This window comes from Protopterus annectens, chromosome 11.part0 (assembly GCF_019279795.1).
Source record: "Protopterus annectens isolate FY-2018-M chromosome 11.part0, PAN1.0, whole genome shotgun sequence".
Classification (NCBI taxonomy): domain Eukaryota; kingdom Metazoa; phylum Chordata; order Ceratodontiformes; family Protopteridae; genus Protopterus; species Protopterus annectens.
Genome location: NC_056745.1, coordinates 238,092,731 through 238,118,540, shown reverse-complemented (window position 1 = coordinate 238,118,540; position 25,810 = coordinate 238,092,731). Strand labels below are relative to the sequence as shown.

Below are 25,810 nucleotides of genomic sequence, written 5' to 3'. Positions count from 1 at the left end.
AATGGTCCTTGTTGTGAACTTTTTGTTACCCATATACTCGTCAAGATTTCTCTTGAAGAGGGCCAGTGAGGTGCACTGCTTGACATGAATAGGAAGCTTATTCCAGAGTATGGGCAGTCTTTGGGAAATGAACCTGTCCCTCCAGCATGTTCTTTTAATTGTGGTAATGAGGTTGTGATCTCTGGAGCGTGTGGCATGGGGGGATTGGGATTTCTTTAGGTGTAGCATTTCAAGTAGAGCAGGGTTGGACATGGCTTTATAAGTCAAGCAGAGATCACCTCTAAGTAGATGATAAGAGACTGAGAACAGCTAAAGTTTCTTGAGTCTGTCCATGTAGGACATGTGTTTAAGGCCTAGGATCCTTTTTATGAGGTACTTTTGTGGCCTCTCCATCTGTTGTAGGTGTTTGGTCAGGTACATGCCAAATGGGGCGTTATATTCAATGACTGGTCTAATGAGGGATGAGTAGAGAGGGATGATGACCTCTTTCGTCCTTGATGCAAAACCTTTGGTTATTAGATGTGCCACGTAGAAGGACTTTCTGACCACAGTGTCAATGTGGTGGGCGAAGGTGAGGTGGCTTTTGAACTGGGTGCCTAGATCTCTTATGGCTCCTTCAGTGTTCAATGGGCTCCCATCAACGTGGTAATTCATGGGAACTGAGTTTTTTTCCAAAGGGGATGATAATGCATTTTTGCCATTAAGCTTCAGGCCATGGTTCCGACACCAGTCATTGGTCTCAGAGAGGCCCTTTTATAGGATGTCTGCATCACTTGGGGAATTGATAATGACTGCTAGCTTGCAGTCATCAGCGAACTTGGTCAGCCAGAGTCCTTCTGTAATGGCCTGGACTTCTGAGAAGTAGATGCCAAACAGGACAGGGTCCAGGACTGAGCCCTGTGGGACTCCACTCATGACTGATCAACAGTCTGACTTGGAATCCATAACTTTCACTCTGTGGGTCCTGCCTATGAGCCAATTTGCAACCCACCTAGTGATGTAAGGACTGATGAGTAGTTTGGTGAGTTTATCAATGATACCTGAGTGGAGAATGGTATCAAAGGCCTTGGTCAGGTCGAGGTAGGCTGTATGCACTGCCTTACCCTCCTCCACAGCCTTGGTGACTGCCTTGAAGAAGTCCACCAGTTTCAGCAGGCAGGATCTTCCCTTGACAAAGCCAAACTGTGTGGGGTCAAGAGTTTGGAGATTGCCCATATCTTTGTTAAGCAGGTCCATGATGATGTGTTCCATAGCTTTGCATACCATACGCGTCCGGCTAATGGAGCAATAGTTCTCAGGGTCTGTAGTTGCTCTCCCATTATGGAGCAGGATGACTGTAGTAGTGTGCCATTCATTAGGAACATAGCCTGAAGTAAGGCTTTTTATTGTACAGGGCACAGAGATGTGGTGCCAGTTCATTTTGTAGCTCATGTAGGATGCAGCCAGGGATATCATCAGGTCCCATGGGCGCCGTATTCTTGGCCTTGGACAATGCAGCTTTTACCTTAAGAGATTCATCAGTTGTTCAGCAGTATACAATACTTCATCAGCATGTGTGCAATATAATTTAGTTCCTTGAGACATGATATGAAGGATGCAAATAGTTCATAGGTTCATACTAGGCTATCTGCCCTAGGCCATTTATAAGCCTAGCCAGAGTGTGTTTGGCTTTCGCCACCCATTTTAAATAAATTTTGCTATGCCCTTTTTCGAGGTTAGTATACTGTGCCTCTGTCTAACAGTGACAGAAGTGATACCCGGGGTAAACCTACGATCTCCCATCCACTCATCAAGATTCCTCTTGAAGAGAGTCAATGAGAGACTTTGCCTAACCTGGACTGGGATTTTATTCCAGAGTGAAGGGAGCCTCTGGGTTATGAATCTGTCCCTCCAGCATGTCCTATTTATTTCAGTGCTGAGGTTCAAGTCTCTCGAGTGCATAGCTCGATGGGATTTCGATTTTCTGAGGTGCAGCATGTCCATTAATTCCGGGTTGGACATGGCTTTATACGTCAGGCACAGATCGCCTCTGAGCAGGCGGTATGCCACTGAGTAGAGCTGGAGTTTCTTTAACCAGGCAGCATATGGCATCTGTTTGAGCCCTTTGATCCTCTTGGTGAGGTACTTTTGGGGTCTTTCCAGTTGCTGCAGGTGTCTGGTAAGGTACATCCCAAAAGGGGCATTGTACTCAATTATGGGCCTGATGAGGGATGAGTAAAGAGGCATGATGACCTCCCCTGATCTAGATGTGAATCCCTTCATGATTAGGTGGGCTATATAAAATGTTTTTCTAACCACTTTGGCCACGTGGTTGTCAAATGAGAGATTGCTATCAACTTGGGTTCCCCAGGTCCCTAATTACTTCTTCTGTACTTAATGGATTACCACCTATGTGGTAATTTGTGGGCACTTTGTTTTTGCCAAAGGGGATGACTATACACTTTTTGGCGTTTAGCTTGAGGCCATGGCTCTGGCACCAGTTGTCTGTTTCTATGAGGCCTTACAATCATAATGTGTCCAGAGCCCTAAATTCTTTATTGGGGGACAGTGAGACTGAGGCTGAGAAGTTGAGTTTTTTTCTTCTCAGTAGCCATGGAGACCGTCACATATAGCTTAATGGGTCTCTACCAAGATAGCAGAGTCTGGTGGTGGTCCAAAGATGCTGATAGCTGGACATGGAGCTACATTGTCAAGACTGTCCCACACTGTATTCACCACTTCAAGAATTACTGTAAGCAAAGGAGAGGCCGCCTGCAGGATACTTCCGTTCATGTACTTCATCTTCTATAAAATGTAATTCAATAAAACATTTTTCTTTCACCACGGTTACTGGCCACTTGTCTTTATCTTCTTTAGCAGTTATCACACTCCGCTTACCCTTTAGAATCCTGCATCTGTTTCTGATTCACTCTTTGTTTTGAAGGGGTAGGAACTATTTTAATGCTCTGTTTGTTTCCCTCTCCTTTTTCTTCAGTATGAGATACATAACTATCTTCCTTATTCTCTACACATGCTTAGTTCAGTGCATTTTTAACTGTAGTCCCTTCCTTGTCAGTCTCCATACTACCCTGTCTGATTCTGTTCACAACTGGAGTCATTTGGGAAGACTTGTAATCAGTTTTAATTAACCCTTCTACACAGAGACAAATCTTAGTTATTTTTTATGTCTCTATTTCTTCATTCTTTGCCAAAGGTTTTTGTATTTTTACCTGTATTATAGGGTACTCTCTCTTGTCTCTGTGCATGCCTATTTGTGTCTTTTTTGATTACTGTTTGTTTTATACTTAGACACATCTCATGGTACAGTGAATGTAATCATGCTGCCGGAGTCCAACGACCTTTGCATTTATTCCCCTCCACCACAGCATTACATTTAACAAGTTTAGTAACAGTACAGTGGCAATATGCAGTCTCTACATTTATAGCAGTTAAACATTAGCACTAACAGATTCCATAGGCAGGCTTATGCAGTGTGCTGCCTAGCATTAAAATTATCACAGATATAGTACTACTGTCAGTAGCTGTGGAGTACTTTGTTGTGTGCCCTTTTCTAAAATATTTGCAGAAGACCAACTCAGATAATGTCATCTGTGTTTCTTGTTTGGAGGTAAAGAAGTAACTTAAGTGAAGGCTTATTATTAGCCCTTGGTGCAAGTCTGAATTGTGGTTTACAAATCAGTTGACAGCATTTATCCTAATAAAACAACAACCTGTTCAGAAAACTTAGGGTCACTCTGGAATACCCATAGTCTTATTCTGCCAGCGACTGTCCTTTTAAATATATTTACAACCAAGATTTCTAGAATCTTACAATATTTACTTGATGTTTTAACAACAGTTCTGACACATGCATTAAAACAGTGGCCATTATGTATGCCAACATGTATCTGTTCTTTGTTAGCTGTTAAGTGGATTTGCATTTTTTTGGTGTGCCTGCCTGCTCTGTAATTTTCTCTCAGATGAAATACCTTATGCTAAACACACCTGAAGCAGACATATCTCCATACTGACCAATGCATTTTCCAGGCTCAGCAGTTACTGTGTGACAATTGGTGTAGTTCAAGTCTTCCATGAAGCCAGAATCTGGATGATGCTTTTGATGGCTGCCTAGAATTTACATGCAGGATGCACATTAAACATTCCTGAATCTGATTTTCATAAACAGAGACGTCTGAAGATGGAGAAGTACTCCCCAGAAGTAGCTTCAGCATCATATAAAAACAGAAAATGAAGGGTGAACAGTTTAGGCAAGACGTACATCCAAAGACAGAGAAAGGAATGAAAACTTCTGCATGAACTAACAGCTCTGTAGGTTGCAAAGCTTGTGCAGGTTGTGTATGCACCAGCACTGAACAGGGAACAGAAACAAACTAGAGCCTATTGTTTGAGGAGTCTGAATGCATAACCTGAAAGGCATCATGTACCTAGGTGGAATACACCAGCAGACTGCAATGTATAGCATGTGAATGAAGGCTGTGTGCCTACACATACTGAAAAACAGTAGTGTCATAGCAAGGTACAGCGGCACATTAGGATGGGCAGCATGTGAAGCAGTGTGGCCACTCATACTGAGAGGCACCAGCCACCCTGTAGTGAACATACATTGTTTAGGCAGCACAGAATGGTAGGCTGGGTGTGTACAGCAGGGATGACACACCAGGTATCAGGCCACAGTCTTGCAGTGATACAAGAAGCAATGCATATGCAGGCTGTGTGCCCACAGCAGGGATGGCACACCAGGTTGCAGAGCACAGTCTTGCAGTGATAAAAGAAGGAATGCATATGCAGGTTGGGTGCACACAGCAGGGATGGCAAAACAGGTTGCAGAGCACATTCTTGCAGTGGTACACTTTTACTGGCTAGGCAGGTTGAATGCCTGCAGCATGAACAGTGTATGAGTTGCCAAAGCACAGCTCTCTACAGATACTGGGTGCATGGCATAGGAAAGCTGGCTGGCCAATGGAGGGACAATGCACCAGGACCAAGGGGACTGTCCTATAGTGGCTTATGGTGCACAGCAAGGGTCATTGTACACTCACTTAAATGATGTATGTTGGACAAGCAGAGAGTAGGGGAAAAGCACTTGATATCATGTACCAGAAGCTGTTGTTGGTGCATAAAGTGGCCCAAAGTCACAAAATATGGAGTTAATTTGTCAGATGTGGGCACCATGGACAAGCTGGCATACTCCTTAACACATACAGGGATAGATAATGGGACATAGAGAGTTGGCAGTTCTGGCATGACCTACACACACTGATGTATGCAGACACACAGATCATGCAGTTACTATTATGGGTGCACAGAAATCACTCCTTACCTCACAGTTTCAAGATGTCCAGAATGTGCAGCATGTACTGAGATGGCTAAATGGTACTCAATGCTGAGGGATGTCATTCATAAAATATCTGCTAAGGGCCATCATTCAAAACAATGTCTGCAAAAACTGCAACTCTGTCATTCCAAACAGACATTTACATCTGATTATACTCCATACTTATATGAATAGTCCGCAAAGGAATGTGTTTCTACCTGCCTGGTTTGCACACATTATGCAGTTTACAAAACAATGCTTTCTTCGACTGAAGCTCTGCTGCTGTCTTACAGTGAGGTGTGGTAGAAAGCTTGCTTGTAGTATTATAGTGCACTGTGTAAATCACTGTGGCCATACTATTCAGGCCTATCACAGTATATTCAGGCCTATCACAGTATTTATTATCATATCTGTGGTGTGGCACATACCCAAGCAATACAAGATGATGGAACTAGATTTGCTAAATTATGCTTTTATGTCGCAACTTAATAAAATTATAGAGTGTAAAGTGAGTTCATTCTAATGGATCATTGGTTCTCCTTTGTTGTCTTGATTGCATAAACACAGACTTTCTTGGAAACTTACCTGAAATTTCTCCAAGCTGAAATGAGATTACTAAGTTTTTGACAGAAAACATCTACTAGATATGGGTTTTCAGTTAGCATCCTAGTAAGAGTACAAATTTAAGCAGTGCAAGGAAAATGCTAACTTAAAGAACCTACTAATTCAGTTTTCTACAACTAGAGCGAAGTGCCAGACTGAAGAAGGCTACACAGTAGTTAAGTTATCCAGGAAGTAAAGCAAGTCAGTTTAGTCTCAGCAAGAGAAAGCAATAGGTTCTGCAACTTAGGTAGACCATCCAAAAAGACATGATGAAACAGTCCTGTATTAAATGAAGTATATCACAACACTGCCACAGTGGGGAGTGCCAATACATTACAACCTAAGTTAGCAATACACTGGAAGTTACATTTGCATACTTGGTAACTAGTTCATGTAATAGTAATCACTTAGGTCAGGTTCAAGAGTCTGTCTAAAGCCTTGCTTAGACAACAACAAAGCCCTTAAGCCTGCACTAGAAATTAGAAAATTGCTTTAAGTCTCCTCCTCAAAAATTTGCTACATTCCAGAGAAGCAGGGCAACCCACTTCAAACAATTATTTCTGTGTGGCTAAGCTGTAGTCACATGCACATATTCACTGGCTATTAGCCTTCTACATTTATTCTCATCCTAAATAAAAATGTAAACATGCATGCCCAGAGCTAGTGGACTTTGGCCTTTTGGCCTGAATGTAACCATAAAGACATAAAACGTAAAAAAAAAAAAAAAAAAACATGGACACTCAGAAGCCACGTATTTGAAAACACAATGTCCCTTAAGGGGTCATTTGCATATATCCCATGGGCCTCCATTACAGGAGGTTTAAGGTATCACACAGTGAAAACTCTAGCATGGCTGGGTTTTTCTTGCAGTATTTCCATGTATATTCGTACAGAAAAGGAGAGATAAACACGGAGAGAAAGAGGGTTTTGTGATAGAGTTGGGATATGATGTGGAAATACTATAGTATTTAGTTAAATGAGCTTGTGTTGTGAGTGTAGAAAGCAGTAGCAGTTGACTTACTGTCCCTGAGAATTGAAATGGTTAAAGTTTAGATGGCGGGTAGAAGAAGGTGGAGGTTTGGTAAAATGATGGGTGTGTGGTATATTAATGAAAGGAGTATCATAAGAAATGGAGAGAAACAGGTGCGGCAAATGGTGGGGAGATGTTTGCAGGGTAGTATACAGGTAGTTAAGGTAGTGCAGAGTGGTTAGGTTGTGTGCAGTAAGCTGTATGGTATGAGTTTGTGGGCAGAAGAAGGTGAAGAAGTGAGTAATGTATAGATAAGGAAGGAGACCAAAAATGTGTACTGATGAGAAGGATAGTAGTCCAAAGTAATAGCTATATGTAGTTATATAAACATCTAAAAAAACTAAAAAAAAAAATGCCAGAATAAAACTGTAGAGTTTAACACTGGTCTGTGTACCCTTAGCCTCATAACAGGTTCTTTGCTTATGATACATTACCTAACCTGGCAAATGTTATGCCTGACTGGAAGTTATGTTTTGCGTTTCAATTAAAAATATTGGTATAAACTCTTAATTTGGATGAAACCCAGAATAAAACTTCAGATTCCTCTCCTCTGATACTGTTGAGAGGTCATTGTCCATTTAAATGTAACCTGGTGCATCTTTAGCATCCAGGTATACAATGCCAGCCACATCAGTCCAAAAACTGGGCCACAATTCAAGGTGTATAAATATAAGAAAAAAGGGGGGGGTCCAAACCCAGGTACATCAGTCTGAAAAGGAGGATAGAACCCCATGCACAACAATCTGAAAAGGAGAGATATAATCTCAGGCAAAACAATCTGAAAAGAGAAGTTATAATCTCAAGCAAATCAATTTGAATATGGAGGATAAAAACAAAAGGCACGTAAATCTGAAACAGGTGCTAAAATCTCAAGTAAATCAATCTGAAGAGAGAGACACCTTAGACAAGTCATTTTTATTTGTGTATGTCTTGGTTTACAGTGACAAAGAGCTCCTAATATGGACTGTAAAGCAATGGAAGCCTTTCCACATAGCAGGCAAAAAAGCAAGGTTGTTCCAAGACTTCCCACTGTGAGGCAGAAGACAGCATGTGTGGATTTCTGCTATTCATGCTAAAAAATGCCATCTGTGCTAATTTAAGTAACGTGCAGAATTTCAGCTAAGATGGCAGGAGAAATACCAGAACTGAGGGTCTTGACAAATTCCTCTCTATCTCCTACTTTCACTCTTGGCAGAGATACTTGAGAAGAATATCTGCTGTCCCCTGCCCTTTATGTTTAAGCTGCTAAAACTTAACAGATTTTTGCATAATTCTAGCAAGTGGGAACTTTATAGTGTAGAGTCTAAAATTCTGCTGTTTGCAGAAGACTGCTTAAGCCTAACCAGAAATCCTCTTTGTGGCATCTGTAGATATACTCTTACCACTTTCAAAGAGATTGCAAAGGTTAAATTAGATAATGTTAAAACAGCTTTTTCCAGCTAATAATAGCTGCACAGTACCATGGTTGTGGGTTTCCAAACCCTGTACTTCTGCGATAAATCCTCTCCAGAGCACTTGCAAATCTATTCACAAACAAATATTTTCTCACTGCCTAAATAACCTAAAATGAACAAGTGACTGTTAAAAACGAAGTTATTAAATCAGCTCATTTGGTAAAGGAAATGAAAGAGGATTCTTACTACACCCCCCACGTCACCCCACTCACCGGTTCCCTATTGATTTGTCGACAGCTCAGGTTGTTGAATGCATATTCATCGACACCTAAGCGTCAAACGCTTAAAATAGTGAATGGCCACATCATCGAATTCTTTCCTTGGGAAAGAATTCTCATGGCTGTTCTCTGGGATTTGCCCTTTCCCCAACGTAGAGCGGTCTCGGAGTCGGTATATTTATTTTATTTTATTTATTTTATTTTACATTTGTTGACTGGGTTTGTCTGGCTGAGCTAGTGCCTCATTTTCAGCAGAGACCTGGGGAGAAAAGCTCCACAGTGAGATAAAATTATACAAAAGATACAAAAACTTAAAAATACATTTCAGTTACATATACATAAAAAAGAATTATACATTCAGGAGTACACACAAAGTTTCAAAAACATCTATACAATATTTGCAATGGTAGAGAAGTGATGTAGAGAAACCAAAAAGCACTTTTGTGAGGCAAAACATTTTAAAAAGGAAATGCACATCTAGGAAGGACTCAGTAAACCGGCATAGAATAAACTTAAGATATACGATCAGAGGGTCTATATTAAAACAGAGAAGAGGCATTTAGTTGAACGTCTCTTCGCTGACACATAAAGAGCAAACTCACTAAAGAGCAAACGCTCAAAACAGCGATGTGTTTCCATGGGAAAGAAATTGCTTGGCCTTCCCCGTGTGTTGCCTCTTTCCCCATTGTAATGCTATCTCAGAGTTGGTATATTTAGTTAGGGGAGTGTGGGGGGGTGAAGCCCCCCACATTGTAATGTTTGAAAGTGTGTGTTTGTGTGTTAGTGCTACCGATTTCTTTCCGATGGAAAGAAATCAGTGTTCTGAGCATTCACACTTTAGTGCGTTCGCTCTTTATGTGTCGGCGAAGAGGCGTTTGACTAAACGCCTCTTTGCTGTTTTAATATAGACCCACGATCAGAGGTATATAGAAGGGGTTTGTAGTAATAAACATGGTATGAACTGGTGAGAGATAAGAGAGGAGAGATAGTAGCAGGTGACAAGGATAGTATAAAAAAAATCAACCGAATAAAGTATTTATAGTAAATTGCCATTAAGTAATATGGAGAGAAATGGGAGAAAAAATACTGAAGAGGAAAGATGAGAGAAGGGAGGTTGGGATTGTAAAAGAATAGATAAAAGGAAGCTGTTGGCAGACAGTGCAGGTGGAAGATCAGACAAGGAAGAAGGGGTTTAAAAGGAAGTGGTAGGAGGGTGTAGGTAAGATGGGCAGAGGAGAGTGGGTGTGGGTTAGATGGGCAGAGGAGAGAGAGGGGTGTTGGATACTAGAGAGGGGTGTTGGATACTAAGGAGAAAGAGGGTCATGGAGGATGAGTACAGTGGCAAGACCAGTGTTTCTTTAGGTATTCACGAGTGGCAGTTTTGAATTGTTTAGGGTGGTTAAGTGACCTAATTTCTAGGGTAGTTTGTTCCAGGATGTGGCACGGTTGTAATTATAGAGTATACAACCTGTTTTGGTCTTAGGTTTATAAATCTGTAGGAAGTCTTAGTCGGAACTGTGAAGTGGTCTAGCAGGAGAGTATTTGGATATAACTGAAGTAAGGCTAGGACAGGAGGAGGGCAAACATAGGATGGAGTGGAGAACTTGTAGTTGATGAAGTTTGAGGAGATGGGGAAATTCTAACCAGTGTAGTTGCTTAAGAGATATGCAGTGATAAGACTTATAGGTTTGGTTTGCAGCGAATCTGGCCACAATATAGGTAGTTTCTAGTTTTGTGAGGAGTGTGGGAGTTCAGATTTGTGAATAATTGACAGCAATATAATAGGGTAGGTAGAAGAAATGCATGAGAGAGTCTTGTTTTGGACCTGTTGGTTAAGAATTTCTTGTTGCGGTAAAGGTGTCCGAGTTTCTGATGTGTCTTTTTAATACAGGTTGTGGCATGTGCATTAAATTTAAGCTGATCATCTATTATGACTCCTAGCAGTTTTGTACTAGGTCCTGCAGTGATGACTGTGTTACTGCTAGATTGAGTAGTAAAAGTAGACTTAAGATTAGAGAGGTTCTTAGGGAGAAATAGTAAGAGCTTAGTTTTCTTTAGGTTGAGAATTAATTTGTTGTTACTGGGCCATGTCTCTATGGTATTAAATGATGCTTGTGTAGTAGAGTGGAGGTCTGATGGATTGCCTGTGATGGTGATGACAGTAGAGTCATCAGGGTATTGTACAAGTGATGACTGAGAGCAAGAGGTGTGTGATAGATTAGTGAAAATATTAAAGAGTAGATCCCCAAGGATAGATCCTTGGGGGACTCCCATTTCCACAGTGAGTGGGGGGGATTGAGCAGAGAGTCATTTGACTGATTGTTGGCGGTTTGAGAGGTAGCTTGAGAACCAGGAAATGGTAGGAGAAGAGAAATTAAGGTTAGTTAGTTTGGCCAGGAGAAGAGGATGGGAGACAGTGTCAAAGGCTTTGGAGAGATCCAGGAACAGGCAAGAGACAAGTTTATTGTTTTCACGAGCAAGAGATATAGTATTTATGAAGGATATTAGTACAGTTGTGGCACTATGTTTGGGATGAAAGTCGTGCTGTGTGTGTGTAAGTAGGTTTTCCTGAAGTAAGTAGTGCATAACCCGATTGTGAATACATTTTTCTACAATTTTAGAGAGGGGAGACAATATGGCAATTGGTCTGAAATTAGATACATTTGAGGAGTTTCCTATTTTGTGTAAGGATAAGGTGTAGAAATTTTTCCATATGGAGGGGACATAGGATTCAGTAACAGAGCAGTTGACTAAGATAGATACTGGGTAGGCTAGGGGTTCTGCTGCAATCTGTAGGAAACAGGTGGGTAGATTATCAACTGAAGGGGAGCAGGGTTTAAATTTAGAAAGTAAAGATTTTATATAGTTTGTTGGAATAGCTTTGAGAGAGAAAGAATATTGGGGGTTGGGAAGAGAAGAGGAGTTACGGGTATGTTCACACTGTTACTAGTGAGGAGAGCGTTAATTAAGGAGGTTATAGATTTAATAAAATGATGGTTGAAGATGGTAGCTGTTTTTGTCTGGTGTGTTGTTTGGGCAAGGGTTAGGAGGGGATGGGTCTTCAGGGTGTAGTATGTGACTGATAGAATTCCAGAATTTTTTGAGGTCTGATTTAAGGGTATTGGGGGGTTAGTGTAGAAGTTCTTTTTGTCATTGTGGATGAGTTTTTTGACTTGGTTTCTGAGGTCTTTATAGGTTTGTAGAAGAGAGGGGGTCCTGGTTTTATTCCATAGTTTCCATATCCTATCTCTGTTTTTCATAAGGGCATGAGTAGCTTTAGTAAGTCAAGGAGCTGTTTTAGATTTACTTCTGACTGTGCAGAGAGGCATGAGGGAGTTAAGGATGTTAAGAAAGGTAGTATTAAAAGAATGGACAGCTTCATCAAGGGGGAGAGTAGTAAGATGTGACCAGTTAATTCTTGACAGTTGGTCTATGAAGAAGTAAGAGCAGAAGGTTGAGGGGGGTATGTGTGGGGTGCAGCCACCCACATCGGGAGTGTGTGTGTGTGGGGTGAATCCGCCCCCAACGATGTTTGGGTGTGTTTATTTTGCTTGTGGATAGCCAAGTGAATTCTTTCCCTAGGAAAGAATTCAATGATTTGGCCGTTCGCTGTTTTTAGCTTTTGACGCTTAGGTGTTGATGATTTTGGATTCGACAACCTAAGCTGTCGATGTTATTATATACCATAGTGAGTGCATGCTATACTTGGGAGATGGGCATTAATCAAGAGTTTTCATGCTGCACCAAATATTTAGCTGCAATCAAACTCTGAGACCAGGGCACTCAATTCATTTACTCTGAGGACACAGGATGATGCAGAATGTCTCTTCCCAGTCACCTTAAACTGTGGCTCAGTTTAAAGTTTACATTCTTGGCTATCCAGAGAATAAACAATGCTATCAGTTCTAAAGAGATCTAGGTGTTGGCTCTCCCTCAATTTGGGGCAGTCTGTGATCAAAAGTGGATGGCAAGTGGCTTGACAGTAGCCAGCACATGGTTCAGAAAGACAGACAGTCCCAAGATCACATACAAGAATGGCTAACATGCAGCTCAGGTAGACTTCCTCTTAGTAAGGAAAGGGCACTAGGGTAATATCAATGATTACAAAGTCACCCCCAGTAATAGTGGGCCCACGGCATAAACACTGGTTGCCACAATCAGCTGTAAGCAGTGGTCGGAGAAGGCTCCAAGGTCAACAGAGACTAGGCTGAAGACATGGAAGTTGACTGAAGTGAAAGCACAACAGTTCAAGAAATTACTCAGGGCTACAGCGGAAAAAAGTGGGAGATAGAAAAGACCGACCAGGCTAGGAAAAATACTGATTGGCCAAGAAGTTAAGAAAGGAGTTACAATAGCAAAGAATAGGGCATCGGAGGCACTCTACCAACTTCTGAAAAGTGACTCAGTAGGTGGTACAAAGAAACTATATCAGGTTGTAATGCAAAGACAGAAAGATAAAGATAGTCAGACCCCCTTCATAAGGGATGCCAGCAACCACCTGCTCACCAATCCAGAGGACATCAAAGGCAGATGGAAGGAGTATTTCAGAAGTTCCTAAATGAAGAAAACCCCACAGAAGCTGTACTGCCCCAGAAACAGTCCACAAACCAAGAAGACGTAAGGATAGCACTAAGGAAAATAAAGTCAGGGAAAGCGGCAAGCTCAGATGAGATATGACAAAGATGCTGGGTGAGATAGGGGAGAAATGGCTCCTGAGGGTACTCACAGCAGTGTGGAGAGAAAGGCATATCCCAGATAACTGGAGAATAAGCATACTCATGCCAGTCTACAGGAACAAAGGGGACATCCACAACTTTGGGCAGTACAGAGGCATCAAACTCCTATCACATTGCTTGAAAGTTCTGGAGAGGGTGATTGATAGATGGATACACAGAGTAGTAGAATGCAAGATGGGAAATGAGCAGTTTGGATTCAGATCAGGATGGAGTATAACTGATCCAATGTTTGCAGTGAAACAGATAGTTGAGAAGTTCGTGATGAGAAAAGAGTCCAAATGGGCATTCCCAGACATGGAAAAAGCATATGACAAGGTCTCAAGAAAGCTGATTTTGGCAGTACTGTGGTGGTTCGATGTCCCAGAAAAATTGGTAGAATTAGTGTAGGCTATGTACAAGTATGAACAGTGTTCGGCTTCAAAGATGGGTTCTCAGTGAGAGTGGGTATATACCAGGGTTCAGCTCTGAACCCACTGCTGTTCATACTTTTGATGGACTACATTAGCAAACAGGTTGGACAGGACAGATTAACAAAGATGTTGTATGCAGGTGGTGTGGCATTACAGGCAGACTCTGAGCAAGAACTTCAGCAAAGGATAGGGGAATGGAATGCAAAACTGAAGGTACTTAGGATGAAACTACGCACAGATAAGACAATGGTAATAGCAGCAAAAAGATCTGCAACAGTGAGGTATGAGTGTCGAAGAAGGCAGAAGTGTGGCACTGAATCAAGAGGTATGGTGACAGTTAACCATGATACCACAAGCCCATGTACAAGAAAAGTGGGAAAAAGGGGGCTGATGATGATACCTTTAACAGATGGTGAGTAAGAAGGACAGGTAATACGATGACTGTCAGATCTTATTCAGGTGGTGAATGGTCAGTGTGTCCTGAATTGTCTTCAAGTCACAAACATAACCTGGGATTTAGAGAACAGCTCCTTTTCAGGCTTACTTTCAAGTCACACAGATCACATGGAGTTTAGGGATCAGATCCTTTTCAATGTACCCATGCTTCTGTGACCTGCTTGTCATATTCTGGATGAAACAGCAAACCAAATGTGTAGAAAGGATGACCAGCAAGGCAGGATAAAAAAGTTCAAAAGTTTTTTTATTTATTTGTGCATTAAGTGCTTTCATCTGAAATAACAGACTTCATCAGAATGCATTACTTATATCAATGTCAGCCATTTTAGAACCACTTCATGTCATATGACTTGCTGAGTCAAAATCTTAAACAGTACATTTAAAACTATTATGGAAACACCAGGGCTGAAACCTTTAACGTTTGCTTAGAAAATAATTAATGATGGACATGAGAATTCATGGCAGTCTGTTTCATTACCTAAAGGTTGACAAACCCAGAATGCCAACCAATTCTGGCATTGCAAAAGTTCATAAAAACCTCAGTGACCCAGAGTGAAAATCATTTTTTTTACACATTTGGTTTGCTGTTGATGTAATTTTTTCCAGTTGGGTGGTATTCCTGATTTGGTTATTTTTGTTTGGATGAAACAGTTATTTTGTGCTCCTCCTTTTCCGTATTTGCAAGCATAACCAGACTGACAGAAGGGGATAAATCTGGACGGTTTCTTAAGGCTGTTTAGCAACACTCACTGCTCATAAGACTGTACACTAAGGATACAGCATAATGTCAGCTGCTGCCTTTTGAATAATGTCAGGGAGGCATCATTGTACTCAGTCAGCTGCTTAGACATTTCCTCTAGATTTATGAAAATTCTGTCCTGCGTGTGCGCATGGTTTACTGAGACCTTCTGACAGTGCAGCAATGGGATTTACTACTGAAATGTCTTACTCAGGTTGTGAATATGTAAATGCTGTCAGGTGTCAGAAGTTCTGAAGCTTCCCCTAGTCTTCCAGTTATACAAACATATGTCAGCCTTGGCATCATCATTTGTGGGTCTTCTTTCATGCACTGCAAAACCTGCTCTGACAGTATACATTTTAGAAAGCAATCTGGGACAGGACTGGACCAGAATATGGATGTTGCAAATTTCAGTTACACTGAGATTTTATAGTGCAAAGCTATAGCAACTGCAGGAAAAAGGAAGGTGTTTCCCCTCGACACAAAGGGACATGGTGGGTGCTGGTCAGTGCCTGCATGTAGTATTAGAAAACATTTAAGCAGGCATGGCTGCACAAGTGACTGCCAATCAGTATATCTGTGTGAGGAAATGTAGTAAGGAACAGGTATAGCTCTTTGTTATAAGTTAGCGCAGATGCTTAACACAGTAGAACAAAGTGCTATCATGTAGATGCATAGATGCTTTTTGAGTACACTGAAGTCTTTTTTTTTTTTCTTGAGCCCATGAACTATCGCATGGACGTATTACAACTCTTCTTTGTTTTGCTACAGTTCAGCAAAATTGTTGACAGAGCATAGAGTTGAATACCTTTTTTTCTTTCAGTGCGCAACGTCAGTTGGGGGGTGGGGGTGGAAAAGAGGATTCTGCACAGGGCAAAAACTGACCTTGCTAGCTGATACAACTCTGATGCACTGCACTGAAATGGAAAATGCCTGAGGATCAGTCAACATGAGAGCTCTCCGAATGGTTGCTTTGCAGTGAAAGCATACTATGAGTTTTGTCCCCCTACTGTACCACCATGGTCCTTTGGCAGGCTGCAGGGTCTGGCAATGGACTTTTATACATCACCTATGTGACAATTAATTGGTATTAATGAAAGGGTAGTGGTAACTTAGATATTACTGTTAACTAATACATTGGCCTAGACAGCTGTATAGCTATACCTCTTGTGCAAAGCAAAACCCACAAAAAAATTCACACAAGAATATCCAAATGATTTTAATGACCTGTATCTGCTGAAATGTATGCAACCATTATTATTGTTCGGAGAACCTATTAATGAGGTTAGCCTGGCCATCAGCTACATCAAAAACTTTAACCAGCTGATGCTGTGTATTATGAATGCCATACAACATTCCCACATGACAACTGGTTCAGCTGGACATTTCATTACTTTATTATTCTGCCACTGTAACTATGCAGCCCAAACAGTCCAAACATCTTGTCTTACCCTTCTTTGAAGTGGTGCAAGTACACACACACACACACACACACACACACACACACACACACACACACACACACACACACACACACACACGAGACTTGCTCCCTGCATCAAGGGTATTTGCCTCCCTGCAAAATATACTTTTTCACCCTTTTGTGTTTCAGACATGAGGTTTTTATGTTTCTGATATTCAGAGTTTTGCCATTCAAGGTTTCATAGTAGAACAGAATTTTGAAACTTTAATGTAGATTATGTAGGCTGCCTAGTTTCCATTAAGTGCATTATGACAATACTATGACAACTCACTGTTGGCTTTCCATGAGCTCAAACAAAGCAGGGAAAATAACAAATCATCAGTGAAAATAAAATAGCAATTGGTAAGCATATTTAGTCTGCGAACTTGAAATTCTACATAAAAATGACGGTGGGTAAGCAAGTACAATAAACAAAAAGTCTAACAAATCTGTTGGACATAGTCGGAAATGACATATTAATAAAAATAACTGCTCATCAAAATGATGGTTTATTTATTTGTTACCTGGAATAATATGTTGGTTAAGGACTTTTTCAACCATGACTCAAGTCTATATACCAGTACTGCACCAGACATTTTCAATAACTTCAGCAAAAACAGACATTGTGACCACAGTCACTAAACAATACTGCAGGCAGTACTGATAGACTACAGAAACGCATATATCAGTATTAAGACATCACTGCAGAAACGTATATACTGTATGAGTACTAAGACATCGTTACAGAAACGTATATACTGTATGAGTACTAAGACATCGCTACAGAAACGTATATACTGTATGAGTGCTAAGATATCACTACAGAAACGTATATACTGTATGAGTACTAAGACATCACTACAGAAACGTATATACTGTATGAGTACTAAGATATCACAACAGAAACATATATACTGTATGAGTACTAAGACATAACTACAGAAACGTATATATCAATATTAAGACATCAGGCACATATAACTTTAAACAATAGTTGACAGTCCACAAAAAGTACATGAACTGAAACAGTGGACAGCAATCTGTGTAACCCATTACCTCTACACACTGACATTAGAATCTGCAGTAAGATACATTATTAGTTTGGACTCAAATGCCCCCATAAAAGTCTTTATTTAAAAATGTGCAATATTAAACTGTGTATTGCACAGTAGTGCAAGCAAATGTGTTAGGTCAGAGGAAGACACCCCTTTCTCACCACAGTGTTTGTACTCCACAAAATATACAAGGCATTTCATCAGACAGGAAGGTCCAAGAGAAAAACACTGACCTAATCACCCAGCCACTCTTGGAATACTAGCATAAGTAACTAACACAAGGTACATTGCATTAGCCACAGCAAGATATCAAAAGCATGCCACTCCAAATCACCTCCAAAGGCTGAAAACTGTTTTGACAGGCAACAAAAAGTGCACGTCATAACATTTCCTGCTTCATTCAGTTAAACAAGTTGAAGTTGTGGGATCTGCCATAATGAGAAAGTCACACCTACAACCTTCACAGTAGATTTCATGTGTTGTACAATACTCTTGAAGATTAATGGGTAATGCAGGAGCAAAAATGAATAACTATACTTCTCTCTCTCTCTGACTCAGGACCGGTTGTAACTATCAATAATCTACTAACATTTCTAAATTCTTTCCTGTTTATCAGTACAAATACTCCAAACTCATACCAAACAACCAAACAATGCTTACATGTTTTGAAAGGGGCCTTAGAACATCTCCTACTCCACCACCATTTCGCAGGCCATGGTTTAATACTGTAACAATGCACATTAGAAGTGTGTCGCAAGTTCTCTCATTCACAACGTTATCTGTAGAGGGAAGAAATTTTACAAAAAATTAAATTAAAGCAGTTGAAAAAAAAAAGAATTATACTCTATTCTTCTTGCGGTAAAAATCATATTCTGTAAAAATAAATAAATAATGCAACAGAAGAGCATAAATGTGATATACAAGAGTACAACTGATCAGGATTTTAATGCACACGACCCTTACTCATCACTGGAGACTGAATTCTAAAGGAGGGGATTATTCATCTATAAAGGGCAAGCACTTTTTTTTTCACATCGGTTATAATTTCCTAACCACAGGTATTCCATTCAATTTTTCCTCATCTTGAACTACTGGAAAAGATGCAAACTCTAACCTGAAAAGCTAAATAGTTACTTCCCTACCTGCTAAAATATGTGAAGACAAATAATTTAAAGTTTTTTAAATAGTTAATATAGTCATATTAGAAATTTTAAACCCGTACTAAACAAACTTACAGAACTGCAGTATTATTAAAAGTCCAGTAACTTAAAAAGATAAATTAATCACCTGGCGAAGTACACCTATGAATGTCTTTCTCCTTAAACATGCACTTGCAAGAATCATAAGCAGCCTACTCATCAGAAAGGAAAGTTGTGTAACAGTTACTCTGTACTTCAAATCCTCAAGAGTAATAAATCATCAGAACTATCTTTTTGCAAAGCTAGCTCCCACAGCCATTTCATGCAGGCTATCTGCTACAGCCTAACAGATGTGCATTGTGCTCACATTTCTACCCTCAGTAAAGGCAAAGGAAGAATACCTGAAAAACAGAGGGGCAGGTCCTACCTGCCTCATTTATTCCTTACATTAAAAAATGTAAACAGGAGACTACCATACAGAGCTAAGGAAAACACCAGGACAGACCATTAATTACGGGAGAGGTGGTCAGTTCCATGGTGATTCCTCACTCTCAAGGATATCGAGTTGCTTTGCATGGCATAAAACCTTCATATCTTCTCTCATTTTATTGTAGAATGACTAGCAGAATGTTTGCTAAAATGGGAGGTCACAGAAGGTGGTGAAGAGCATGTCATTAGTTAAGATAGGCCTTCCAAACAACATACTGCCCTGGGCTGACTGCCCAGCTTTAATAATTGGTAAGTTTTCTTTCATATTCTAAGACTGAAATTAAAGCTACAAGGCTAAAACACAAAAGACAAACATTAAATGCTCTCATGTTCCCCTTTTTGTAAGCCAATGACTGGCACAAGCCCAAACATTAGTTAGTTGAGACACAGCAAGAGAAATGCTAGAAAAGAGAGAAAGATCATCAAGATTACAGTCTTTGAAGGAAGTGTCTTTGTCCATTGCTTGACCTACAGTTCACATATATTCTCCTGTTTATATCTATTCCTACCAAGGATCACACCAGATCCTTCCACAGATCGCCACTTTGGCTACCTCTCAAGGATACTCCTCTGTGTGAGATAATATATTTAATTTCATTTGATTAATATACTTAACCTTTTTAAGCCCTTGATTTGAAATTAATAGACAACAATAATATAACAAAATGGTAAGCACAATCTCAAAGTATAAAATGCTAGAACTGAAAACTTAAAAACTAGATAAAGCATTAACATAAGATTATACTTGAAAGACCTCTGAAAACGGCTTCATTGTCATAGGTTTGAATTATGGAAAATAATCTACAAAGTACTACAAAACAGCATTTGCCATAAGTCTGGAAACCAGTTCCAAGAACAGCTATAACAACTCTTCACCTGACAATCTGACTGGCTCCAATGGGGTACATGACACTAGTAACTCATTTAAGATAAAGCTTACACATTGCAGGGTTTACCAGGTTAAAAAAATAGTACAAATGGACTGAGCTGCTACTGACAACCAGTCCAGACCTTGCAACCCCACAATAAATGTGGCAAACTCTAGAACAGCCTGGCAAATCAAAGGGCAGAGAGTTCAAGATCTATGGCAGGCAAGCAAAGCGACAATATGGATGCCCTATGTAATGTTATATACATGTGCTACATACATAATGTCATACAATGTTATGTGAGTTGGATGATGCATCAAACGTACAGTGTCCCGACATCATAATATTAAAGACACTCAGAATGTCATGTTCTCGCATGCTCTGGGATTACCCAAGAGTGGAGTAAACCAATGGTAAGTGTTTTAGCAGGGGGCACCACCAACACCACAATTATATTATGACTGTGAGTACACACAGCATTACTATTTTCCATCCTCTTATCTAAAATTTTAAGACTATTATATTCATTGATGTGTTTTTATTTGTTAACTGGGAACGTCCAACTGAGTCAGTAGCCTCTTTTGAGCAATGTCCTTGGGGAAAAGCTCCTCACATACATAGAAATAAGAGACCGTATATTTTAAAAAAATTTCAATAAAAATAATAGTGTAACACAGGACACTGCAACAAAAGTAAAAAACAATGAAAATGTAGACAAGTACGTACAACAAACAGTACACAGCTTGTATATATGCAGTGGACAGTGAATTTAGGGAGGTATGTAATAGCAAACAATTTCATTTAGGGAATTTACTTATTTTTGAAAAGAAAATGATGGTGTAGTGAAGTCTATTAATATAAAAATGTTAAGTTACTGTAAAAATGACAACAGGAGAGCAATTTGTGTATGTAGTGAGATCGGACAGCAGTATGTATGGAGTTGAGCGGGTATTGTGTTTTTGTTGTTTGCTATGTAGGTAAGAAAGTAATAGTTTTTAACTCCTCTCACGTTAGCTACCGGTGATTCATTATAACGTATTTCTGTTATTACTTTTCAACACTCCCAGTTGTTATGTGGTTATTAAATGAGTCCTTACCATATGGAATGTAAGTTGTAATAACAGAAAACATATATTTCCTTCGGATGCTCATCTTTTATTTTATTTTTGAAACCTCCTTCCCTAGTTCCTCACATTACCCTATTCAATCCTTCTAAAAGCAACACTTTGTTGGCAGAACCACCCCCCTGTGTCACTTTTGTTGTGCAGTCTGCCTTTACACATGGTGTCCTCTCCTCTTACATGTGCATAACCACACCTCTACTGCTTACACCATGGTGTGTAATTTCTTCTGTGTAATAAGATATGATAACATTATTTATCTGAGCTTATGATTTTTTATTTTCTTAAAAAAATATTTATTTTTCCAAATTCAAGTTGGCAGTTTTCTTTTGGCTTAAGCCTGTCATTTTATTTATTCATTTTTTTATCAGGAATGTCGACTGGGCTGACAAAGCATTCCCCTTTTCAGTGGTGGCCCAGGGAGAAAACCTCCTAATGACAATAGTTTATAGATTTTTATCAGCTGCAGTACTGAAAAGTTATATTGTTTAGAAACATGCACTGTCCAGTGTTTGGGGGCATACTTGTAATGAAGGTGTGGATACGCTCTGGAAGTTGGCATACAATTCCAAAAATGTTGATTATGCCTTTAGCTGTGTCTCTCTTCTCTTCATTATACCATTTGTAATAGTGTCAGTTTGGAAAGGGCACATATTGCCATGGCTGTGCATTGCTGTAGATATATGTTATTAGCTCCCACATCAAATCCCTGTTGTCAGCAGAGGGCTACCATGTACAGGAATAACTTACACTCCCAACCTGAACACCCTGAAAGAAGATAGCTGGCCACTGGTTACTAGAATCGTATCCCACCCTTAACTGGCTCTCTAGCAACTGGGTTTCCAACTGAATTGAATAGAACACAATAAAAGCAGCAGAAAATGGATCCAAATGACTTTCAGTCCAGTTAAGGAGCAGAAGACTGACAAAATAAGGATTCAGGAGCATATCAGGATTGTGAAGAACAGCAACCCCTTCCATTCCTTTGCCTATCATGTGCAATCCTTTCATCTAAAGCAGTTCTAATGTTTTTAATTTCTGCGTGTTGGATGTTCCACAACTATTAAGGGAAAGGGACAAAACAAGTTTTATTTTTTTATTGTTTGATAAGTTAGAATCTTCTAAAATATTTAAGTATAACACATTATCTTGTGAAGGTCTAGATCTGGATATTCAGTGGTAATATCCAATATTAATTTTTCATGCATTCTTCATTTATTTATTTCTATATTGCGGTTTTACATTTATCTTACTCATAATCAATTGCTTTACATGCATTTCATTGACAAATTTCTTAACTTTTGTATTTTTATTTAAATACACTGGCAATGTTTTTGTTTTGCTTTCTACTTTTTTCTTCTTACAGTGTGCTTGCTGAGGCACCGAGACTCCTTAAATGAAACGAAGGTTAAGATATACATTTTTTTATAGCTCTTGATGTGTTACATTAATTTCTTTCCTTACAAACAGAGCCTAGCCTGCACAAACCCATTTTAATGATCATCAAAAGGGTGTTTTCCAAAGATAAAGAACAAGCATCCATCTTTTGTTTGACAAGGGGGCCCTGTACTTTAGACCAGTACATCTATATGGTGTACAACATTTGCACAAAACATGTTAGCACAAGGTATCCTGCTTTTATCAACTTTTCCAGCATTTATCTAACAAACTAGCATTTAACTAACAAACTGGTACATTGCTAATTAATAAGAATGGATACACCGGGGAGAAAACTCATCCCTTTGTATATGATTAAGAAACTTTGCCTCTGTAGTTAAGAAACTGCCTGTACTACAATTGCAATTTATTTGTACAACCTTCAATCCATTTCACATTTGATAACTTAATCTGTTACTACATTATCATATAAGATACATTTTATTCCACTGTCTTTTCTCTTTCTCGAGTGTTTATCAAGTTCTAATGACCTATGCCAATCTGTTCTTTCTGCTCTATCCTTTACTTGCCATAGCCACGGAGGACAGTGTTTCCAGAATCACAAACAGCCCCATTCAATGACCATTTCATACACTTTCATCAACCTTTTCTCCTTCACTCTTCTTTACAACCCTACCAGACAGATGAAGAAGAACTCTATAGTGTAGTAAACAGAGCGTCATCCTATTTTGGTAGGTAATCTTTTGAAAACCTGCCTACACATTATGTGGATGGATAGGAACTGAGACCAGTGAATATACTGCACTTTAGGTTTTGCATAAAAGATGATCTGCTTGACATCATATTTTACTGACATGAGTTGTTTCCAAGAAATATCAGGCAAAGGTTATACCACAAGACGTTAACCAGTACTGCCATACTACCTTTGGCTAAACTATTGTTACCCATTTTCTGTGGCCCTTCCTCTTACCATTCATATGGATGAGAAACATGGCTTTAACTGCTAATAATAATTGAAACTTAAATACTTGTCATATAAACGTAAGAGCTCTGCTAGAAAAAATAGATAATCCCCCTTCACTGATGTTCCTGGACTTTGCTGGAACTGCATCCACCTAACCTGCAATCCTAAACAATCAGAACTGATTTACATACATAAGGAATTACCTCAACTCATTTTAATGAAGGGCACATGACTACTAATCAGAAATTCTCTAACTTCTGCAGGAATGTCTCCCCCCATGGCCTGACAGATTTTTTTGCTCTCTGTACTCAGAGCTCCTTTTTTAAACTCATTTGAAAAAAATATATATCATTACTAACTGGCCATCTACTCAACCTGTATTACTAAAGAACAAGATCATAATGATCAAACCCATTAATCTTTTTTTTCCAGAAAGTATCCTTTTTATAGTAAACATTTCCTACAGTCTCGTCTGGCATTTTTGTACAGATCTATAAGTACTACTAGCATCATTTGTTAGAATTCCCATTCGTGTCACACAAATGGGCTCTCATCTTTCTGCTTCCCAGTCATACTTTTTAACTACTGCATCTCTTTTCCTTCTTATTCAATATGCTTAGGTAGACGGTTGTATGCTGCTTCCTTATTTCAAATTTGCATTTTCAGTCAGCAAGCCTAGTGCCATGAATACACTTCCTGTGTCCTAAATATAAGAAGCGACCTGATTTTTCATAGATTCATAGGTATTTGCTACGCTTACAGTTCGGGGTACCAGAGAGGAGCCTAGCCTAAATTCTCAGGTGCCTCAAAGCACTGATAGATTATGTGAATTGCTGAAGGTCACACAATAGGTAAATGAGGGTTGAGGGAGACCAATCCTGCACCAAAGGAGCTACAGCTCAAAGACATAACCTTCTGTCCCAAATGTCAGATGGTCAGAGTAAATTCACAGCTAGGCCACTAATGATATATCTCTTTTGCAATTTTCCTGCTTCCATCACAGTGGGTCCCATGCATCTGAAGTCCTTGCAGAGCTCCTGCAGATTATTACACAATGATTATAAGACTAGGTTTTCTCCCAAAGACAAGATAACTTATCTAAAGGGGTATAAGATAAGAAATATTTGTTGTGCTGCTAAAATTGCAAATATCCTCCTTTGATATATCTGCCCAATGTCGAAAAATTCAAACTCCCTTAGATGACACACCCCTGCTAATACATGACAAAATAATTCATACACAGGCAGTTTCTTTTCAGCTTCCTTCCAGATCATCATTAATCTCAAATTTTTCCTCATAACTTCTGCTGTCACTCTTACTAGTAACTTGCTCTTCTTGGTATGCCGACTTGTCAGACATGATCAGCTAGTCACACTGACTTTCAGGATGTCAGACTCCATACCTCCTACACTGTTTTCTGAGCCTTTACAGTTGGCTCAGACATAAACAGCTAGTCACTGACTTTCTGGATGTTGGACTCCATACATCCTACATTGTTTTCTAGGCCTCTACAATTTGCTCCAATCTAAGTATTCTGCCTCACACAGTAGTAATTTTCACCTTGAATTATCCAGTTGGAGTAGACAGGTCCAACACGATGACAGCTTGCACTGATCCATTATTATTTATGGTTTATTAGTAGTTTTATTTTATTAACAGAGCTTTCTTGGGTACACACACAGTTATTCACTTAACAGTTTTCTATTTGTTTAATATCATAGCAATTAAGTATTTTTTTTTTAATTTTGGCATTTATAACTTTATATTTTAGCCTAAGAACTTGATTTTGTGACTGCAAAAACAGAAGAGCCCATCCTAGCCTCCAGCCAGATGACACAATATACTCTTGAAAGAAAACTCGGTGTACAGTCAGAAGGACACAAACATGCAGTGGAGGCAGCCAGACTGTTAAAAATAATAGTCCAGTATGGACACAGTTAAAGAAAAAGAAAAACAATGTTAAAAAGAATGAAAAGCAAAAACAAACAGACAAACAAACAAACAACAAATGCAGTAGTATTTTTGTCAACAGTGATATGCTAGGTATTAAGGTAAAAATTTGATGGCAGAATGTATAGTTAGTATATTACAGTAAAGAAAGCCTGTGATGCACCAGTCAAATGCTAGTCACCTGACAAAGCTGCAGAACTTACATTTACAATGATCAGACAAGGGGGAGGGGCCTAAGGGACTCTAGGTAGGCAGTGATCTGAGGAAGCTGGAAAGTTACAGAATGCCAGAGAAAAAATCCATGTGGCAGTCTTGAAGGAGTAACAGGAGAACTTCCACTCAATGGAGTTATAGCAATTTGTCTTGTACTGCTATACCAATGGAAATGGATAAATGGTGGTAC

The 25,810-nt window shown here is 39.5% G+C and overlaps 1 protein-coding gene across 2 annotated transcripts in view; it reads right to left on the bottom strand.

Moving 5' to 3' along the window:
- The window catches only part of ITPR2 (inositol 1,4,5-trisphosphate receptor type 2), a 2,416,542-nt gene that overhangs the window by 179,000 nt on the left and 2,211,732 nt on the right, over window positions 1-25,810 (bottom strand). For both annotated transcript variants that reach the window (XM_044087657.1, XM_044087658.1), the window contains exon 53: window positions 18,138-18,256. In XM_044087657.1, the coding sequence (XP_043943592.1) occupies window positions 18,138-18,256 (119 nt within the window). The remainder of the gene's footprint in view (window positions 1-18,137; window positions 18,257-25,810) is intronic.